This window comes from Saccharomycodes ludwigii, chromosome III (genome assembly GCF_020623625.1).
Source record: "Saccharomycodes ludwigii strain NBRC 1722 chromosome III, whole genome shotgun sequence".
Taxonomy (NCBI): domain Eukaryota; kingdom Fungi; phylum Ascomycota; class Saccharomycetes; order Saccharomycodales; family Saccharomycodaceae; genus Saccharomycodes; species Saccharomycodes ludwigii.
The window spans coordinates 364,248-384,872 of record NC_060202.1 but is presented as its reverse complement, the minus strand read 5'-3'; the positions used below and the strand labels follow the sequence as shown (position 1 = coordinate 384,872).

At 30.3% G+C, this 20,625-nt stretch overlaps 7 protein-coding genes across 7 annotated transcripts; all 7 read right to left on the bottom strand.

The window, feature by feature from the left end:
• Nucleotides 1-445: 445 nt before the first annotated feature.
• SCDLUD_002414 (cAMP-dependent protein kinase) lies at nucleotides 446-1,783 on the bottom strand (the record flags this gene model as incomplete). Its single annotated transcript, XM_046077158.1, has 1 exon — nucleotides 446-1,783. One exon carries the CDS (start codon nucleotides 1,781-1,783, stop codon nucleotides 446-448), a length of 1,338 nt encoding a protein of 445 aa, XP_045934885.1.
• A 1,099-nt stretch (nucleotides 1,784-2,882) lies between these two features.
• SCDLUD_002413 (uncharacterized protein) lies at nucleotides 2,883-4,814 on the bottom strand (the record flags this gene model as incomplete). The annotated part of the gene is made up of 1 exon (XM_046077157.1): nucleotides 2,883-4,814. One exon carries the CDS (start codon nucleotides 4,812-4,814, stop codon nucleotides 2,883-2,885), a length of 1,932 nt encoding a protein of 643 aa, XP_045934884.1.
• Nucleotides 4,815-5,420: 606 nt separating this feature from the next.
• On the bottom strand, nucleotides 5,421-7,262 carry SCDLUD_002412 (uncharacterized protein; the record flags this gene model as incomplete). The annotated part of the gene is made up of 1 exon (XM_046077156.1): nucleotides 5,421-7,262. One exon carries the CDS (start codon nucleotides 7,260-7,262, stop codon nucleotides 5,421-5,423), a length of 1,842 nt encoding a protein of 613 aa, XP_045934883.1.
• A 958-nt stretch (nucleotides 7,263-8,220) lies between these two features.
• SCDLUD_002411 (MFS transporter) lies at nucleotides 8,221-10,278 on the bottom strand (the record flags this gene model as incomplete). Its single annotated transcript, XM_046077155.1, has 1 exon — nucleotides 8,221-10,278. One exon carries the CDS (start codon nucleotides 10,276-10,278, stop codon nucleotides 8,221-8,223), a length of 2,058 nt encoding a protein of 685 aa, XP_045934882.1.
• A 958-nt stretch (nucleotides 10,279-11,236) lies between these two features.
• MCD4 (mannose-ethanolamine phosphotransferase MCD4) lies at nucleotides 11,237-14,074 on the bottom strand (the record flags this gene model as incomplete). Its single annotated transcript, XM_046077154.1, has 1 exon — nucleotides 11,237-14,074. The coding sequence occupies one exon, from the start codon at nucleotides 14,072-14,074 to the stop codon at nucleotides 11,237-11,239; it is 2,838 nt and encodes a 945-aa protein (XP_045934881.1).
• Nucleotides 14,075-14,587: 513 nt separating this feature from the next.
• On the bottom strand, nucleotides 14,588-15,403 carry SCDLUD_002409 (uncharacterized protein; the record flags this gene model as incomplete). Its single annotated transcript, XM_046077153.1, has 1 exon — nucleotides 14,588-15,403. One exon carries the CDS (start codon nucleotides 15,401-15,403, stop codon nucleotides 14,588-14,590), a length of 816 nt encoding a protein of 271 aa, XP_045934880.1.
• A 1,125-nt stretch (nucleotides 15,404-16,528) lies between these two features.
• SCDLUD_002408 (uncharacterized protein) lies at nucleotides 16,529-17,710 on the bottom strand (the record flags this gene model as incomplete). Its single annotated transcript, XM_046077152.1, has 2 exons — nucleotides 16,529-17,040; nucleotides 17,455-17,710. The coding sequence occupies 2 exons, from the start codon at nucleotides 17,708-17,710 to the stop codon at nucleotides 16,529-16,531; spliced, it is 768 nt and encodes a 255-aa protein (XP_045934879.1).
• Between the last annotated feature and the right edge of the window lie 2,915 nt (nucleotides 17,711-20,625).

The following is a 20,625-nucleotide window of genomic DNA, read 5'->3' as shown; positions in this document are numbered from 1 at the left end:
TTAGTGCAAGGGAGTGAAATTTTTTGTTTTTTAATTTTCAAGTTTATAAGAATATTTATCTTTGGTGGATATTAAAAGTGAAAATAAATTAATAAAAAAAAAAAACTTTTTTTTTCTGTTTTGATTGTTTTAAATTCATAATAATAATGATTATTATTATAATAGTGATTTGTTTTATCCGGATGCCCTTCGGTATATTTAATGTTCGGAAATACAGCGTACGTGTAATTTTTCCTTTTCTTTTTGTGTGGGGGGAAAGAAGATTTATAAATATATAACAGCAAATACAAAACTTAGCATTTATTATTCATACCATAATATAGACAATACATATATATATATATTAGTCCAAATTTATCTCCCCTCTTCTCTTCTCTTCTCTTCTCTTCTCTGGATTTATTCTCTTTTTTCTTTTTCTTTTTTTGCCCTTTCACAAGCTAAATACTTAAAAATCATTAAATAAATGATGAAATGGGTCAGGTTGATCAGTCACGCCATAATTCATATTTTCCTCCTCAGGATATCTATCATATTGAGAAGTGTCCCCTTTACCAGGTTGAATAGGCGGTTCGTAAGGAGTTTCGATATTTCTTGTCAGTAACTTCATCCAAACAACTTCACCAAACCATGGATGATTCTTAACATCCAGAGTACCATTTTGTAAGTTACCTAATCTTTTAGTTAGGTCTCTGCTAATTAACTTGCTTAACAAATCACGTACATCTGAAGGAAAAAAGTCAGGAAATTTTAAAGGTGCGTTTAAAATATTTTCGTAAGTTTCCATAGTGTTAGAATCATAAAATGGAGTATACCCAGCCAGCATTTCAAAAATCAAAATACCTAAAGACCACCAGTCAACACTTTTGTTGTAAGGCTTGGTACTAACCACTTCGGGTGCAATATAGTCTGGAGTACCGCATAATGTATAAGTTACATCTGGAACATATTTTGCAAAACCAAAATCTGTAATTTTAATGTGCCCGTTCCTATCCAATAAAATATTTTCTGGTTTTAAATCCCTATATATAATATTCATGCTATGCAAATATTCTAATGCTAAAACTACTTCAGCTGCATAAAACTTAGAAACTGGAATGGGAAACCTTTGTGATTTCCTCAATAATGTGAACAACTCACCCCCTTCAATATAATCCATAACCATATATACGTATAAGCTATCCTGGAAGGTGCCCCACATTCTAATTAAAAATGGGTGCCTAACACAACTTAGCATTGTTCTTTCATCATTTGTGTGTTCTACTTGTTTCAACCTCACTATTGTAGATTTCTTTAAGACTTTCATTGCATAAAACCTTTGATTATGCGTAGACTTCACTAAATGCACTCTCCCAAAGGAACCTGTACCTAATGTTCTTAATATTTGAAAATCGTGTAAATTATACTTGTCTTTGGTTACCCTACAATTTTCTTTAAAAAAGAGTGTATTATTATCAACGTTCTGCTGTTGATCGAATGATGATAAGTTGGCTAAAGAGTTGTTTTTTAGAAGACTTAATGTGTTATCGTGTGCATTTATAGTATTAGTATCAAGTTGGTGCTGTTGCTGTTGCTGTTGCTGGTTATTGTGTTGGGATGGTATTATGGGTGGTATTATTTGATTGTTAATATATTGCTGAGAGATTGTAGACGATGAAGTGTTACTCATAATTGGAATGGGAGTATTAGGATTATTAGCGGAAGAATTGGTATCTAATGCCAGGTTTTGGTGAGAATTATTGTTTTCTTGCTGATTAGTGCATGGTAGAGTATTATTGTTTTCCATTTTTGTACTTTAGTGCTTATTAATTATTATTTATTTATGTTGTTGTTGTTATTGTGAAAAGTAGTTTATAAAAGAATTGTTTGGTTTAATTTTTCCTTTTAGTAAGTTGGTTAATAGTTAATACTTGCCTTTAACCTTTAGTTTTTTTTTTTTTTTTTGGTTTTTATTTTTTATTTTTTGTTTTCTATTTTTGTTTTTTTTTTTTATTTTTCTGTATATGAATAATTTTTTTTTTTTTTAAATTTGAAAGGATGAAAAGTGAGGGGGAAAAGGTTCTTTTGCAATATTTTTATAAATGCGGTTATGGCTTTTTAATAGCACGTAGAAAAATATTTTATAATTGAAGTTAAAAATTGACGTTATTATTATTAAATTACCAAATAATTTTTTTTTTTTTTTTTTTTTTTTTTTTTTAATCTAATGCACAAAATGTTTGGGTTATCTATAAGCAATGTCAATTAAACTCCTTTTTCTATAATAAAAAAAAAAAAAAAAAAAAAACTTTTAAGGATAATTTTTAATTGCGTCAACGGTAAGTTATTCCTCGTCTAATTGTAGAATTATCCGAAAATAATTCATTCGTCTTTACAATTTGCACGTGGCATAACAAAAGACGGAGAAGCAGTCAGGTGGGAAAAGAATTGTTGTGAGAATCAAGGACAAGACCGCTTATTTATTCATATTTCGGTTTCTACAGTTTGGGTCTCGGACTTGGTGTTTATTTTGCACATACGGTAATATAATTAACCGTTGCTTTTTAATAAAAACAAAAACAAAAACAAAAAATATATACCACACAGCAACATTTAGGGTAAATTCTTAATTGTCCTTATAAAAAAAAGTACACGATATATCTAAATATAATAACGTTCAAAGCAATCCCGAAAGAAATTGACTCAGGAGAATTGTTTTTCTTTTTTTTTTTTTTGTAAGAAAAAGACATGTTTCAGTATCCTAGAAATACTAAAAATTAATAAGCGAAGCTCTTTCGTTGATATCTTCTGCTGCATCTTAAATCCGTACTTAATATTTCTCCTCTATCGGAAAAAAAAAAAAAGTCTAAATCGTTTATTTGTTAATAACACCATCCCGTTTTATATTAAACTTCATCATCTTCAGCCACACGTGCCTTCAAAAAAATTAAACAAATAATTAATGTAACAATAGATCCCAATAAAGAAATAAACATGAAAAATTTAGGACAAAAATCAACCGTGTGTGAATAAATTTGTAAAAAAAAAGTAGGTAACAGCAACATTGATAAATGCCTAATTAAAGCTATTGCAGCAAACATTTCACCAGCTTCTAAGTTATTCCCATATTTAATAATACTGCCTTGAATTGTTGGAGATATCATACCACTCAAGCTTTGTAAAGCGCAACCTAAATATATTCCGTATTCTTTATTAATTATAAGCACTACTGACGTAGAAAGTAACACAAAAACTAGTGAAATTGTAAGACAAACTTTATCGATTCTATCAACTGAAGTAGTAAGTATAGGAAATTTTACTTTTAGCTCTAAAAACTTAATTATCATTGGACCAATTATTAACAAAACAAAGACTCTACCAAACCCACCTAAACTCATTAAGTATCCAATTTTGACACTATCCCAATTAAAGGTCAACATACTGTACAAAATCATAACATTTCCAATACCAACTGTATTTGCCATAGAAAGTATATCAATAATAATTAGACATATTACATTAATTTGTGATACTGAAGAATCCTTGTGTTTAGCACCGGATACCCATAATTTTTTTAATGGACTTAAAAACCCAATAACGAATATTCTGTAATAGCATCTATAAAAAAAAATTTTGACAAAATTGCTATCAGTTCCCCCTGTCGCAACATTGTTGCTTTGTTGGTCATGTCTCAACTTGGAAAATTCCATCGCATGCGGGTGTCTCGATTCATACATGAAAAAATAAGTTAGTAATGTACTTAAAATTCCAATTCCTAGTGAAAAATATAATGGAACCAAGTTATTTCCGTGTGATATAAATTTAACGATAAATGAACCTAATAACGGACCTACTCCCAAGATACCATACACAATGCTCATCAAAAGACTTATTGATATCGTTCTAATATGTGGCATTACAATATCATTAATATAACCATTCCCTATCGCTATTAGCGACATCACACCACCACTCAGGCTCCCAATAGCTAAAACAAAAAACATCAGTTCCCGGTTACTGCCACTATAAATCTTGTCTTGGAAATAAAATATTAAAACTATCACGTGTAGTAAATTAATTAAGCTAAAAATTTTAAATACGAAAACTCTTCCATATTTATCGCTCCATTGACCATATTTCCCACTTAGTACAAACCCTAAAATCCCTGATACTATAGATAGGCTAGTTTGTAAATTAGATAGTGATTTTTGTAAAAGTGTTGGGTCACAGTAGGAAGCCATGCCATCCTCAGGTGCCGGCATTGTCATTCCCATTCTCTTTGCCATACTGACTGCATTATCTTCCAAACTGGGGATATTGTTTAAAGCATTGACTGTCTCGCTGCTTTTAATACCTTCGCATATCTTATCCTGCGTTAACATCAAAAGGGGACCCATGGTTATTGTAGATGATAAGAGATATAATGCTATTATAAAATATAAGAATGAAAGACTTGGTCTTTTATACCAGCTTATATTAGCAAACGTTCTCTGCGAATCTTCAAACCATTTGTTTTGCAATTCGTGCAATGTTTGAACATATTCCTCATTTTCTTCATCGTCTTCCTGTGTGATGTTCTGTGGCCTACAAGGTATTATCATATCCCCAAGAAATGTGTTGGATAAGTTAATGTTATCAGATGGTATTTCTGGGGATCCAATTTTTGATTTTTTTTCCTCCTGAAATAGATGTTGCTGTTGTTCTGGCGTTATAGAACTTTTGGATTCATTCATAAGCGTGATATCCATACTTTCTTGTAACTCTGAAAAATACTGAAAATCATTATTAGCAGAATCTGTAACTGTTGTTATTTCTCCACTATCCAAAGAGTTTCTCATTCTTGTGAGTAAATTGATCAAAATCTATAATTTATTGGTTGCTGTTTATTGATGTGGTATCCCATAGATATTGACTATAAACAGGAAATATATAATGGATTAATATTTCCTCTTCCTCGCTTCTTTGCATTTGAACACCTTATTATGTCTATGTATAAATCATTTACAAACGGGATTTGATCGAATAAAACAGTTCTGTTAAAGACAAATAGAATAAATTACAACATTTATGCAAAAAGAAAAAAAAAAAAAAGGAAAAAGGAAGAAAAAAAAAAGGAAAAAAAAAAAAAAAACTAAGAAAAAAAAGAAAAATTTGCTCATTTTGTGAGTTTAATCTCAGTTTAAGAAAATTAGTACATAAATAATAACAACTCTTCGAGAAATTTGGTATAGTTACATGTATATTATTATTAAACGCTCAAAAGTTCAAAAATTGGACTGTTAATGAGCAAATTTTTCTATTACCTTAGTTTACATTCTAAAACCTCGCGTCTGTAAACGCTACAATATGTTTGTGTGTGCGTGTCTGCGTGTTATATAGGCAGTCGAAATACTCCGTTAACAGCGTTTGGATAAGTTGGACTAGTAACATTTTGATTTTATGGGTCATAAGGAATTATATACCATTCCACTAGCCCTATTGGAATTATTACTGCGAACAATACAACTATCTTTGTGTGAAGTATTAGTTTCAGTCAATAAATTAAAAGTAGATTGTTCACAGGTAGCTACATACGAATTAGTTATAGAACCATGTTTGTTATTACCCATGTTAACGTCGTCATTACGATCTGTAGGTGTTAAAAACGGTGTTAGTAAAATAGCCAAAATACCAAGAAACAATGGAATGTAAAACACAGTTATTGGATTATCATCAACTGTATGAGAATAAACCTGCAAGAAGAACGAAGGCATAATAAGCATATCCAAATGCCTCAATAAAGCTATGGCACCGAAAATCTGACCAGTATATTGGGTGTGAAAATATTTAATGATAACACTTTGAATGGTTGGCGAAATCATAGCACTTAAACTTTGCAAAACAGCACTTAAATATATAGCAAATTCGTTATGCACCACAAAAATGGAAATTATAGACGATACCATGAAAGCTAACGAAGTTATTATACAAATCTTTTCATTTGAATCAATTGATTGTTTAGGAACGTAAAACATTTTATTGGTACGTTTTTGTAAAAACCCCATAAAAATCGGTGTTAATAGTAATAAAACTATGGCTTTGCCCAACCCATGGATACTTATAGTGTACCCAATTTGTACACCATCAAACCCATACTTTAAAATACTGTATTGAATTAAAACGGGCGTACAACCCACAGTAATACCCATATGCAATAAATCTATAACTAATAATATTAAAACATTAATACGAGCCCTTGATTTGTCATTCCTATTATTTGTATGAGGAATAATAATGTCGGTTTCGCTACCATTGACCTGCCATATTTTTAGCACACCTGTAAACATACTTAAAAACTTAGTTTTAAAGTATTTAATTCGATTTGCATCGATATTTTTATGTGCTATTAAATATTCTTGTTGAGACAAAAGCATGGCCTCCTGATGTCTAGTTTCTCCCATGTAGAAAAAACACAAAATCAAAGAAAATACCCTTAAAATAAACGAAAAATAAAAAGGAGCCAAGTTACCATCATTATTACTATTTGTTGTACAGGGATAATACTTAACAAGAATAGACCCTAAAAAGGGGCCAAGTCCCAAACCACCGTAAACTATACTCATTAGTAGACTAATTGCAACAGTACGCTTTTGTGCTGGAATAATATCACTCAAATAGCTATTTCCATTGGCAATTAAGGACATAATACCGCCAGCCATTGAGCCGCTACATAAGCAGATAATGCTTTCCCATTTACTGAAATCATTACCTGGTTGAAAAAAAAAAATTAATAAAAAAATATGAACTGTGTTAACAACACTGAACACTTTAAAAACAAATGTTCTCCCATATCGATCACTTAGTTCACCGAATTTACCAGATAGTGTAAACCCTAGAATCCCATTGATAATATATTGGTAAGATTGAACCTCGGACAATATTTTTTGGGCTTCAAAGTTTGTTTTACAACCTTCAGTAGTTGTAGATACGGATTTACATATTTTAGATAATAACAAAATAGTTGTTGGGCCAATTAGTAAACTCGAAGAAATTGATTGAGTTGCTATCAAAAAATATAATTTATATTTAGATGGTCTTCTGTGCCATTTTAAAGTGAGTGCATTGGCTAAAGTTTCATTAATCCACCGTTCTTGGGTATCATCCTCGCTATTCTCTTCAGAACCATTTGTATAGTCCAAAATATCTTCTGCATCCTGTTCTGTTTCATAATCTAATTCTTCATTCGTGTAATAACGTTGGTGCTCATTCAACAGTGGTGCTGCTGGTTTGTTAAGATTCTGAGACATGTTAAATGAGCTTTATTTTTATTTATCCTTGTGTATGCAGAATTATAAGGTGGTACTTTATAGTTTTAACCAAATTTACAAATAATTATTCTCATCTCCTTCCCTATCCACATTTTTAATAATAAGTGATTTGATATAAAAAAAAAAAAAAAAAAAAGAAAAAAAAGATTTTGCTAACTAGACAAAATGTGAAGATATAAACAATCACATTCAGCCCTTATATAAACTTAACATTTTTTTCATCCTTTAGTCTTTTGTTCTTATTAAAAGAAAAAAAAAAAAAAAAAAAAAAAAAAAAAGGGAAATGGAAGCAAGTTGAAATAAATTAGCTCAAAAAATTGAAAAGAAAGAGGGGAGGTATCGCATTAAGATGTTAATATTGTTAGGTAGCTAAATTACTCAGCAGGTTCTATATACATATAATAGATATTAGCACGAATTCTTGAAATAGATGGGATTGAATAATTTTAGCACTAAAAATGTGCAACGGTATCATTGACAATAAAAGAAAAGGAAAAACGGTTAGTATCTTGAGGGCATGATTTCTAAAGAAAAAAAAAGGAAGAAAAAAAAGGAAGAAAAAAAAAGGCATAATCTTGCTTTTTAATGTAAATTTTTCCAATTTTGTGATATCATTCTGAGTGATTTGCAAATATTTGTTGTTCTTGATGTTCTTGAGCAAATTCAAATTTAATAATATCAAGAAGAGGCGGAGCACAGGAAGAAAAGGAAAGGGGGAAAAAAAAAAAAAATTGATAATTCTCTGCTCTGAATTTTGGATATTATTTGCTATAATAAATACAAATAAATAATTAAATGACCGAGCTTATAAATAAAGAACCAAAAAAAAAAAAAAAAAAAAAATTAATAATAATCTAAACATATAACCAATATAGTGACCGAAAAATAAATATTAACATAAACGAATAATAAAAATATTAGGATTATACCAACCTTGCTAATCACTACTATTCAATACAGATGGTCTTCTTGCCATTATTGAAGGATAGTCTCCATTTGAAGAAGTTGTCTTCTTGTTACTAGCAGTGCTACCATAGTCGGTTTGGAAGTTATTGGAGCCGTGATTGATGTTTATCCGACCAGTGCCACCAAAATTAATATTAGCATCCGTACTATAGTTGTCGGTACCGCTAGAAAGCAATGCAACTTGAGATGGACGTCTTAGTAAAGCAGGATCGTAGACAATTTTCAAAAATAAAGTTAGAGCAAATAATAAGATGGAAAAGGCAAATGGTAAATAAATAAAAAAAATAGGGTTCTTATCAATAGTCAAAGCATAAATTTTTAAGAAAATAGGTGGACCAATTAGAGTATCTAGATGTCTCACTAACGCAATTGCACCAAATACGCCACCGCTATGTTTTTTCGAAGAATATTTCAATATAATGGCTTGAATTGTTGGGGAAATCATAGCACTGAAAACCTGTAAAAATGCGTATAAAAATACACCAATTTCACTTTTAATCACCAATAAAGCGGTTATAGATAAAATCAAAAATACACTTGAGCAAACTATACATATTTTATCAATTGTATCAATAGAATTGGTTAAAATACTGAATTTCAACTTATCTCTTAAAAATTTAATCAAAAAAGGAGCAAAAAACAATAGAATTAAAGCTCTACCTAAACCAACAATACTAATGAAATAACCCAATTTAACACTATCCCAATGATAAGTATAGATACTGTATAAAACTATCACAGGAGTCACTGCAACGGTGCTAAAGAGAAACAAAACATCTATAATCATTAGCAACAAAACATTATACCTGGGAATTAATGAACCGGCACAAGTCCTAGGTATCCATAATCTTTTTAATGGACTGAATATACTAAATAATTGTTTGATTCTTTCTTTAAAAGGGGTGATATTAGCACTTGTACTGTTGCGAAATATTAGGTTATGCTGTGTCTTTATACCTTTACTTGCAATGTTTTCCTCATATTCATGTTGCGATAATCTTCTGGCTTCATGGTGTCTACTTTCTTTGACAAAAAATTGAACAAATATCAAAAAAATGGCACCAAATAATAAACTAGCATAAAATGACATCATATTATTGTTACCAGAGATTTTAATTAGTGTTGAGCCTAATAATGGACCAGCACCAATTGAACCATAAATAATACTCATCAAAATACTTATAGCAATTGTCCTTTCCTTGGGTGGGACAATATCACTTATATAGCTATTACTATTGGCAATTAGTGCATGTATGCCGCCAGCAAAGTACCCAATTGATGTGGCAATTATAGCTGCATATCTGTTGTATTTAACCCATGGTTGAAAAAATAATATAGACAATAAAGGTTGTAACACACCGAATACAGCAATTATTCTAAAAATAAATATTCTACCATATCGATCACTTAATTCGCCCATTTTTCCTGAAACTAAAAATCCAATGACCCCTGTTAATATTGTACCAATTGCCTGTATCTGTGATAGTTCCTTTTGGGCAATGCTTTCGTCGCATATTTCTGTTGTAGAATCTTTATGAATGTTGTCGCAAATTTTCTCGGTCAAAAGTATAATAGTTGGGCTTAATGTAATGAAATTAGTTAAAATTTCCAGTGCTAACAAAAAATACAACATTGATGTTGTTGGTCTTTGATACCACTTGAATTCAGAATGTAATTTTAAGTTTTCTGTATACCATCTGAAATATGGACTATTTCTTTCATCTTCATCTTCATCTTCATCTTCTTCTTCGTCTTCTCTGTCTTCTTCAATGGCTATTGAGCTAGAGCATGAATCTTTTCTTAAATATTTAGCACAGCTATCATTTGAAGAAGTAACAGTATTAGTTTTTGGGTGAATTTCTTGATTTGACGCTGAGGCAGAAAATATTGTTTCTATCGTATGTTCTGTAACATATTCTAGACCTTCGTTAGTAAATTCTTCAGCAGTTGGAACATCAATATAAGGAATAGTTTTGGGGTCATTTTTAGATGGCGAAATATTTGATTTGTTACAAATAATATCTGGCATTTTTTTTTTTTTTTAACCACGTTGTTATTTGTTTTTTTTTTTTTGTTTTTTTCTTTTTTCGTAGCAATTATTTTATCAAAAACGTACAAATTATGTGTAATAATTGTTCTTTAGTTATATAAATGATGTTGATCTGACTTAAGATTTTTAATTTATTCGATCGGAAATTTTAATAAATGAAGTTTTAAATATATTTTAAAAAAAAAAAAAAAAAAGGTATTAAAATTATATTCGTTTTTAATAATCATCATAATAATAACCATAATGATAATAATACTATTGCCATTTTCGGTCATTGTGATTTATGTTTTTTCCTTGTTAAAATTTTCCTTATCTGTCACCCTTTTTTTTTTTTTTTTTTTTTTTTTTTTTTTTTTGATAAACGAAAAATAAATAATAAAGTCCGAAGTAGCAATAATCCCTTCAGTTCCATTATTATATGTCCGTTTATTTATTTTGTTTACTTTTTCTTTTAAATTTTTATACTTTAGTCTAGTAAATGCTTAATTACTAATTTAAAAAATTACTAACTTGAAAAATAACATATTACATAGGATTAAAAATCTAATAGTCCGTAATAAAAACGGAAATGGTACAGGCTGGACTGAGGAACCAAAGCTTATTAATCAAACGGCTATTTTACACACAGGTTAAGATTAATGATAGTTTTAGACCACTATTTTAAATATACTCACAAATATAAAAAGTCAAATTTCATGATAATATTTGTTATCCTTAGAATTTGTTAGTTTATCTTGGCGTTTTCCAAAGAAAAAAAAAAATTAAAATTAAAATTAAAATTAAAAGTAAATAGCAAAACCCTTTCTTTTTCAATGAATATACCATAACGATTTTATAATAAAAAAATCTCATCAGTAACAACTCTTACCATAAAATTACAAAAAAAAAATTACATATATATAAATAAAAAAACTAGATATTTTCAAAACTTTTTTAATTAATCCCCTTTGGTTGTTTTCTTTGAATTGTTTTTCTTTTTCTTTTTCTTATTATCGCCAGAAACAGTTTTTTCAATTACGTTTGATATAGCTTCATCCTTTGGAATTTCTACATGCTTAAGTAAATAATGACTAATAATTTCGACTATAATCATAAATAGCGATGATAAAATAGCTAAACAATAATTAGATATAGTAACCCCAATATCCAACCAACTACCTTCTGTTTTCAAAAGATAAAAGAAGTTTAATGATAGTATATCACTAGTAGATATAATCAAAGAAGAAATGGTGTAATCTCTAATATGTAATTTCAAGTTTAATATGCCCAACGCAGCAGATAATAAAATATATGGAACCAATAGCTTCAGCATTAGTAAAGCCCCCATGGAAAATGGATTAAAAATTGGCATTAATCGGAAAACGGAATCCAAGGAAAATGATGATATTGATGCTACATTTCCAGTGCCAAAAAATGCTATTTGCAATAGGAAAAATCCAATAACACTGACTCTCAACAACTGTAAATAATTGACATGCGAAGCATTACTTTTAGAAGTGAGTTGCATAATCTTAGTTTCAATCTCAATCCATTGAAACAAATACATTGAGAAAAAAAAGTAGAAAAATGTTTCAAACGAAATAGTCAAAATAATAAAAGCTGGTGCAAATGTTACATAAATAATTAACATTCTAACTTTGTAGTTGTTACAGGGTTTAATATAATGCAAAAATGGGAAAAAAATTAGAGAAATAATGAAAGTACCCCATGCAGCGATTTGTTTATCAAAGGGCAAACCTTCTTTTAATTGTAATGAAATAACAATTTCATTTGTGATAAGTAGCATGACAACCACCAAAGAAATTTGCATCCCAATTACACAAAAAGTGTAATCGTTAACCAAGTTACGAACCGAATATAATCCGTAACTTGCACTAACCAAAATCAACATACCAGATACTAGGATTTGATTTAAATTTTCAATTTTGACGGCGTCAAGCAACGTAAAAATAGATAAGCATACACTTGTATAAATCCATAACAAATTGGTTTTAGTGTTATATATACCACACGTGATTGGATAAAAGGCCAGAATAATAAAAATCAACGTGAAAACCCAGCGTTGACTGAATCCATAAACAATGCCTTCATAAAAACCTAAAATGGACAACAATATTATGGTTTTTTTAAAAACAGATAACCCTTTCAAAAATTCTTTTACGCCATCGATTAAAATTTTTCTTTCAGAAAAAATCCTACTCCAAAAAATAATTGGAAACAACAAATACATGTAGAAGTTGAAGGGCGATCTTTGGTAGTACAAAATATAATTTAATAGCATCGACAATACTGTGAAAATTGTAAAAGTCGATTTAGATATACCATCTTCGTATCTCTTAGATAAAATGAATAATCTTAAAAAAATGATGAAAGAATAAACAATCCAACCAATAAAACCCAAAGTAACTATCGTTCTAATGAACCTCCAATTGTATGTGGTCAAATAGTTCAAACCTTCTAGTGTAACTTTCATAAGTTCTTCAGTCAATTTAATGGTTTCAAGGCTGTCTTCAGCATTGGCAATAAGTGCTTCGATTTCTTTCAAATACTCAGTATAATGTTTTTTGGCAAATTTATAATACTCCTTATAAACAAATTGGGATCCAATAACCTCTTTTTCTTTTACAATGTATTGCTCTAAAATTTCACGTGCATTGTTATACAGAGAATGCAACTTGATATCATCGCTAGCGTCTAGATAAGGCAAAGGTAACTCACCAACAGAATTGCTTGGAAAGTTTGTGCCAATTAAATAAGACATTAAAGCAGTGATATCTGCCTGATTGACATCATGCCTTTCCACACTATGTAATTCCCAGCTGCCCGTATAACTATCTGATAAAGCCAGTTCTGGATGTTTATTAACAACCGGCCCACTTACACCGGACCCCCAAGCCACCAAAGGTGTCCTTGTATTGTTTGGGTGCCCATCACCATGTGAACCAAAAGCACTCATGCCATGATCAGCGGTAAAAACAAAGGCAGTATCGTCGTCCTTGAAAAAATCGCGTACTCTTGAAACTAATTGTGAAATTTGTGTATCAATATATTTAACATTGTCATAATATTCCTTAGAATAAGGTCTAGCTGTATGACCTGCGGTATCACAACCTAATAAATGCAAAAAGAAAACGTTACCATTTTGGTGGATTTCTTTGTTCAAACTTGCATTTTTGGTGGAATTGTCAAATAATTGGTATAAATTTCTGAAAACATAAGCATCTAATTCAATTGAGGATTGGGTGAAATCCTCAAACTCATGTCCATACATCCATGCATCAACTTTATTTGGACCACTTGCACCTTCTTTGAACATCGGTAGAATATCTGGGGACCCAAACGAATATGTGTGAGTTGATTGGTTGAAAACACTGTCAAAATCGACTGGATTTTCCTTCCAACCTTTGGTGACTGCGCTAACATCTTCATAAAAACCAGCAATCATAGCAACATGCCCTGGCCTAGATTCCGTTGGCATTCTTGTATGAGAAATACCCCAAGTGCCATTGTTTAACGCAATTGATCTAATAAATGGCGCTAAATATTGGGAATCTCTCATATTTGGGTAGTTAATTTTTTCAAAAGTGGTATCTGCACGTAAACCATCACCTACAATTAAAAATAGACGTTTTGCTGGTGCATTTGGGGCACTTGGATAATGTTTCATGCCATGAACTAGCGGAGAAACAAAATAAATATCAAAAATCGACCATAAGTAGAATAAGTGGAAAAGTACGCCAAGTATGATAAGTATTAATCTGTGTTTACTCCACATTTTGTTTACCTATGAATCTGATTTGGTAAGCTTTCTCAATTGGTAATAACAAAGGTATGTGGATGATATAGATTAATAGATCCTTTTTCCGTTTTGTTTTGTTTTTTGTTTTTTTTTTTCTTTTTCTTTTTCTTTTGAGGGAAAAAATAAGAAAGTTTGACATAAAACAGTAAAGGTCAAAAAGATAAATAAAATCTTTAATAAATAACGTAAAAGCTATTTTTTTTTTTTCTTTTCTTTTTTCTTTTCTTTTTTTCTTACTATTCAAAAACTGAAATAAAATCTAATTGTTCACGTGCTCGACCCGAAAGTTATTTTTTTTTTTTTTTTTTTTTTTGTAGCAGAGGCTTTATTATACAAGCACATATGTGTGTCAATATATAAATTCCAAGATATGGATTGCATAATTAATGTAAATAATCATTTATATTAAAAAAAATATTTTACAAACCAAACTAAACTAATCAGGGAAACAAAAATAAAAAATAAAAAAAAAAAAAAAAACTTCTGTTATTATATTGTCGGTACCTGAAGAACGGAATGAAATTCTTCCAATACTCTCATTTCCATATTATTCAACTCCGTTAGTAAGCTACATATCTTTGAATCGTAACTTTTCACATTAAAATAAAGCGAAGTGTTTTCTATACGTAATATAGTACCATTTTCCAAATATTCTTTATCATGTTGGATTCTCTGTTGCAAAATACAACTAAGATCAAATCTTAATATGCTTAATGTTAAAATATAAGATTGTACAGCCATCTTATAATTCTCTAGGCTTTCCATACTTCTATGCATGGGTTTAACAGGTTTGGCTGGAATCCTAGAAACAATGCTTTCCAAAGGTATTACATTCATGGTTGCTAAATTTAGAATTTTAGGTTTGTAATATTTTGGCAAGGGTTTATTAACAGGTTGTGATAAAATATCAAAAGACCTCTCTGAAGAAAACCTAGAATGGGTTTCTTCCACTTTTTGTTTTTTATTTGGATATAAATTTAAAGCTTCAGCGACTCTACGCATGTCATAATTTTTCTCTTCATCAGGCAACTGTTTAGCCATATCACTCAGGTTAATATGTCTATCATTGTTACCGCTGTTGATATTATGGTTTTCAGTTGTGCCCGCAATCTGATTTTGTTTATCATATTCTACAGCAGTTTCTGCAGGTGAACGATGTGCAATAAATGTCCGATCAAGATCCTCTTTTAAAGGTGTATGATTTCCATTTTGTTTTATGCCATTTAAAGTTGATACATTGTCCATCCTTTCTTTGTTAATCTTGATTTTTTTGGCTCCATTTTTAAGTACACCATATTCAGACATTTCTTCAGTATTCGGAATCTCTCGTTTCCCAGTGCCAACTCCGGTATTAGGCGAATAGTCACTGTTTCGTTGTATATGTGCTGGTTTTTCCTCCTCCAATTTTTCAGTCTTAGAGACTTCCTGTTTTACTTGCTGCTTTCTAAATTCTTTAAATATAGGTATTTCTAATTTCTCACTTTTTTTTATATCATCTTTCGGGTTGGGCTTATTACAAGATTCCAAACCAAAGCCATATGGCTGTTGGTCATAAGCATTGTTTCTTCTAGGCTCTTTAAATTTATTATCCAAATTTATCGTGGTGGAAGTTCGATTTTTGTTTTTTTTTTTTTTTTTTCAGACGTTATTTTATAACCAACTTTACTGGATGAATAAATTTCCGAGTTATAATAATATAATCCCTTTTTCTTTAACTCAAAATCATACAACCTTCTTTGAGTTACATCTATTAATATAGAATGGGCATGTGTAACCAATTTAAATATGTTTTCATCATGCTGCGATCTTGATTTATCTGGATGCAATTTCCTGGCCAATTTGATATATGATTTTCTTATTTCTGCTTCCGAACTTTTACTTTCTAAACCTAGCAATGAATAATATGTTGTTGGGTCCAACTCGGTACCCATGTTGTTATCAATATTTTTCGTATGTTTTTATGTTCCCTTCACCTCTTTTTCTCTTTTTTTTTTTTTTTTCATTTATATATTTAGTTATGCGATACAATTTTATAATAATATTTGTTTTACAGCAAAAAAAAAAAAAAAAAAGATGCACACATGTCAAACACAAAAAAAAAAAAAAAAAAAAAAAAATAAAGAAAAAACCTTTTTTTTCTCCGAAACTCGATGTGAATTTTTTTAACCCTATCTTTTACAAACTGTTAATCAAGTCCAAGAGGCATGTAGTCAAGTTTTATAGCGACAAAAAAAGATATTGAATAAAATTTTAAAATTGTAATTGTTGAGTGTCCATTACATAAAATATATATAATTGTTATAAAGTCCATGTATATAAAAAAAAAGTAAAAACGATAACTAATCCTTTAATCAAAATAAAGAGATCATAAAAAAAGAACTAACGTACAATGCTCCCTAGAAAAAGAAAAACTTAGGAAAATAAAAGTAACTAACAAGAAACCAAGTCAATAACTTCCAAATGGACAGCCTTACATTGGCCACCAATACGTTCATCGTACAAGTTGTAAAAGTCACCAGACAAACATTGGTAGAAAACATCTTCAGTACCAATAGCCAAATTACCTTCTTGAGTAATAGACCAACCCTTAGCATAAATAGCACCGGCTTGTGGTGGACCGTCGAATTGGAATTGTCTGTTAGCAACAATAGAACCGATTCTGTCTTTAGAATCCTTTAAAATACCATCGTTCAAGGTCATGGACAAAGTACCGTTGGTTTTGCAAGCTTGGGCTTCAACTGGGTCAGTAGAGTTGGAAGCAGTAGTGGTGGCTGGAGCTAAAGTAGTAGTAGAACCGGTAGGGGTAATAGATGAGGTGAAAGAGGTAGTCAAGGATGAAGCACTAGATGGACCAGTTGTTTCAGTTGTAGCAGTATTAGTATTGGTAGTAGCTTGGACTTGACCGTCAGTTATTTGAGAAGCAGCGGCGGCAGTAGATTTAGCTTTAGTTGTTAAAGTGGTAGCTTGGATTTGACCATCACCGATTTGGGAAACAGCAGCGGCAGTAGATTTAGCAGCAGGGGTGGTAGTAGTAGTAGCTTGGATTTGACCGTCACCGATTTGAGAAACAGCGGCAGCAGTAGCTTTAGCAGCAGGGGTGGTAGTAGTAGTAGCTTGGATTTGACCATCACCGATTTGAGAAACAGCGGCAGCAGTAGCTTTAGCGGCAGGGGTGGTAGTAGTAGTAGCTTGGATTTGACCGTCACCGATTTGAGAAACAGCAGCGGCAGTAGATTTAGCAGCAGGGGTGGTAGTAGTAGTAGCTTGGATTTGACCGTCACCGATTTGAGAAACAGCAGCGGCAGTAGATTTAGCAGCAGGTGTGGTAGTAGTAGTAGCTTGGATTTGACCATCACCGATTTGGGAAATAGCTTGAACATCTCTCTTAGCCTTAGTAGAAGAAGTAGCAACAGAGGCAGAGGTAGAAGTGGCAGCCAAAGAACCAGTGGTAATTGGAATAACAGCGATACCAAAGGTAGAAGCATAATTAGAGATACCACCACTGTAAGTAGCAGTTGGAGTCAAGGTAGTCCAATTGTCTCCACTTGGAACATAGGCAGCCATGGAAGTAGCGACTAATGAGGCAGTAATAGCGTTTTTCTTGAATTGCATTTTTGATATAATAGTTTGATTGTTGGTTTGGTTGTTTTTGTTTGTTATAACTTTAACTTGATTGTTTGATGTTTTTTATATTTTTATTATATTTGATAAAAAGAAACCAATCTAAATTATCAATTGAGTAAAAACCATCCTCACTTATATACTTTTTTTTTTTTTTTTTTTTTTTTTTTTTTTTTCTTTTTTCTACTAAAAGTTGGTTATCGATATTATTCACTAAATTTGACCTATTATTTTGATATTGCTGGTGATAATATGTAAATTGAAAAGTAATAATAATAATTATTATTATTTTTCGCTAAACCTTTGACGAAATCGCACTAATCTAGAAAAAAATAAAGACAATTTTTTATTTGCTGAACTTTAGCAGTCAATTGCTGTGACAAATAAATCAATTAGTATATCTTTGTGGGTGATAATTAAGCCACAATGGCTGGATCTTATTTTCTTCTTCTTTCTATATAATGCTAATTTTTAGCACTCTCCATATCTCTCTCAGGCGATTCCATAAGACAGAAAGACAAGCAAAGGATGAAAAAAAAAATTTTTTTTTTTAGTTAGATAATTAATTATAGAAGTTCAGCATTATTACAATAAAACTTCTCGTAGACAAAGCTATTTTATTAAGGCTTTTTTTGTGTTTATTTTTAGTATCATCGCTATTAAAGTTTTATTTTTATTTTTATTTTTTTTTTGTTATTATTGCTGGCTTTTTTTTTCTTCCCTTTTTTTTCCTTTTTAATTAAATATTCATGTGCTTTTTACTGTCATTTTAAGTAGAAGATGGCTGTCATACACATTTTATTTGAAACTCCCAAAAAAAAAAGAAAAGAAATTAAAAAGAGTATCACGAAAACCATCGGAAAATATACAAAAAAGCATTTTATTACCATTTCTATGTAACAAGGCAGGGTTATTTTGCTTAAAAAAAAGAGAAAAAGTTTCTTTTATTTGATAAATGCTGGTGTCAGAATAATTATTATTTGTATACAGCAGAAATAACTGAAATTGTTACTGCTGTGTTGTGTTAAAATAATTGCTATTTTATGTTTTGATCTTTTTTTAACTCTATTATCACGCTGCTAATAATAAAACTTTTTTTTTTTTTAAAGCACGTTTATCACACAACACGTTTATTGCACATTACAGCATTTTTCTTTATACATTTAAAACGCCAAACGGGTAAAATAGTGAAATGGAAAAAAAAAAAAAAAAAAAAAAAAAAAGAATCCTTAAAGCATTCAACATAAAAATGCTCTTAGCAATAAATTCTTCGAGGGAGATGGCTCATTTTTGCACAAAATAAAAATAGTCTTAATATAGATAATGTTTTAAGTGTTTCTTAAACAAAAGCTGCTCTCCTACTATTCTCGATAAATTCGATATTACTTTAATAGTTGCTGTGCTTTTGGGGGTTGCTTGTTATTTATTTATTAATTTTTTTTTTTTTTTGATAATTACGGCCACTATAATGTGTGAAATAATGACTTACCCTAAGAGTAAGTAATATATATATATATATAGAAAACTTACGAAGATTTCAAGGCTGATGGAAAAATAACTGATATGAAGTTATGTCAGTTCATATTTCTTTTCAAGATTCGCCTGTGCACTCTTGGGTTTATACTTTTCTTACATTATTCCAACCATGAAGTCAAAAATGAATAAGTTGGTTGAAAAACCAAAACCCATTCGAGCAAGAATCCATACCAGAACAAAAACTGGTTTCTTTCAACATTTTTGTCGGTTAAAACACGGGGAAAGTTTAATTTAATTTCCACTTTTCCACGCTATTTTGAAATTTGGATAGTGAATATTAATTCGATTTCACTTACCACATTTCCCCTTTTTAAAAGTATTTTGTGTTAGTTTAAGTTAAACAAAAAAGTTTAAATTGTAATTGTCCAATTAACTGAGCATCTCATGCTTTGCTTTGCTTTGCATTTTAATTGAATCCCCTCCCCCCTGTTTTAATTTAATCCTTTTTTAAATGGTATTCAAATCACGAGATTGGGTTTAATTGTACTATTTTTTGATTGAACTTTGACAATAATGTTGATTAAGTGTAAGAAAAAAAAAATAAATTTTTTTTAACAAAGGATCTGTACAAATAATATCTTCCCCTTTTATTCTTCGGTTCTGAAATCTAACTCTCCTTATTTGGGCGAAATTTGTGGCTTTTTTGAACGCAATTAGAATCCGTAAATAACTTCGCCCCCCGTCCAAATCGTATATGCAAAAGAGGAGCGAGGATGATGTGTATATTTTTTTTTTTTTTTGTTTTCGCGTCTCATATTTTTATTGATCACGATCTTGGCAAAACAAAGAAAATTTGAATCATGATTATGTTCTAATCATTAATAAAATAATCACCCTGCAAGGTCTTGATGAAAAAAAAAAAAGTAAAACAATCAAAGTAATACAAAAGGTTTATATTTATCTCTTAAAACGTTAATAATAATAAAAGGTAACGTAATTGATCAATCGCTAGGTGGTTTAGACTTTTGTGGTTACAACTTGAAATTGTTTGGGTTTTGTACGGTGCTTTTAACCTCCTAGGTTCCCTGAGGTTCAGAAGTTGCACATCTTTAGAATCAAAATAATTCAAGCAATGATGAGTGATATGTTCAGGAATGCAGAGTTGTAACTGAAGAAAACTATCATGAAAATCAATCAGTGGCAAGTGACGTGATTTCTGATTGGGGTGGAAGGACGAATCTCAAAATGTTCAAAATATAAGTTTTTTTCTCTTTTTTTTTTTTCTTAATATAAAACATCTTTGTTTATATATAAAAGCTGACTTTTTTTTTTAAAATATATATTGATTTTTAAATGCATTTAAAGAAAAAAAAAAAAAAAAAAAAAAAAAAAAAGAAATAAACAATGTTTAAAATTATTGTGTATTTTTA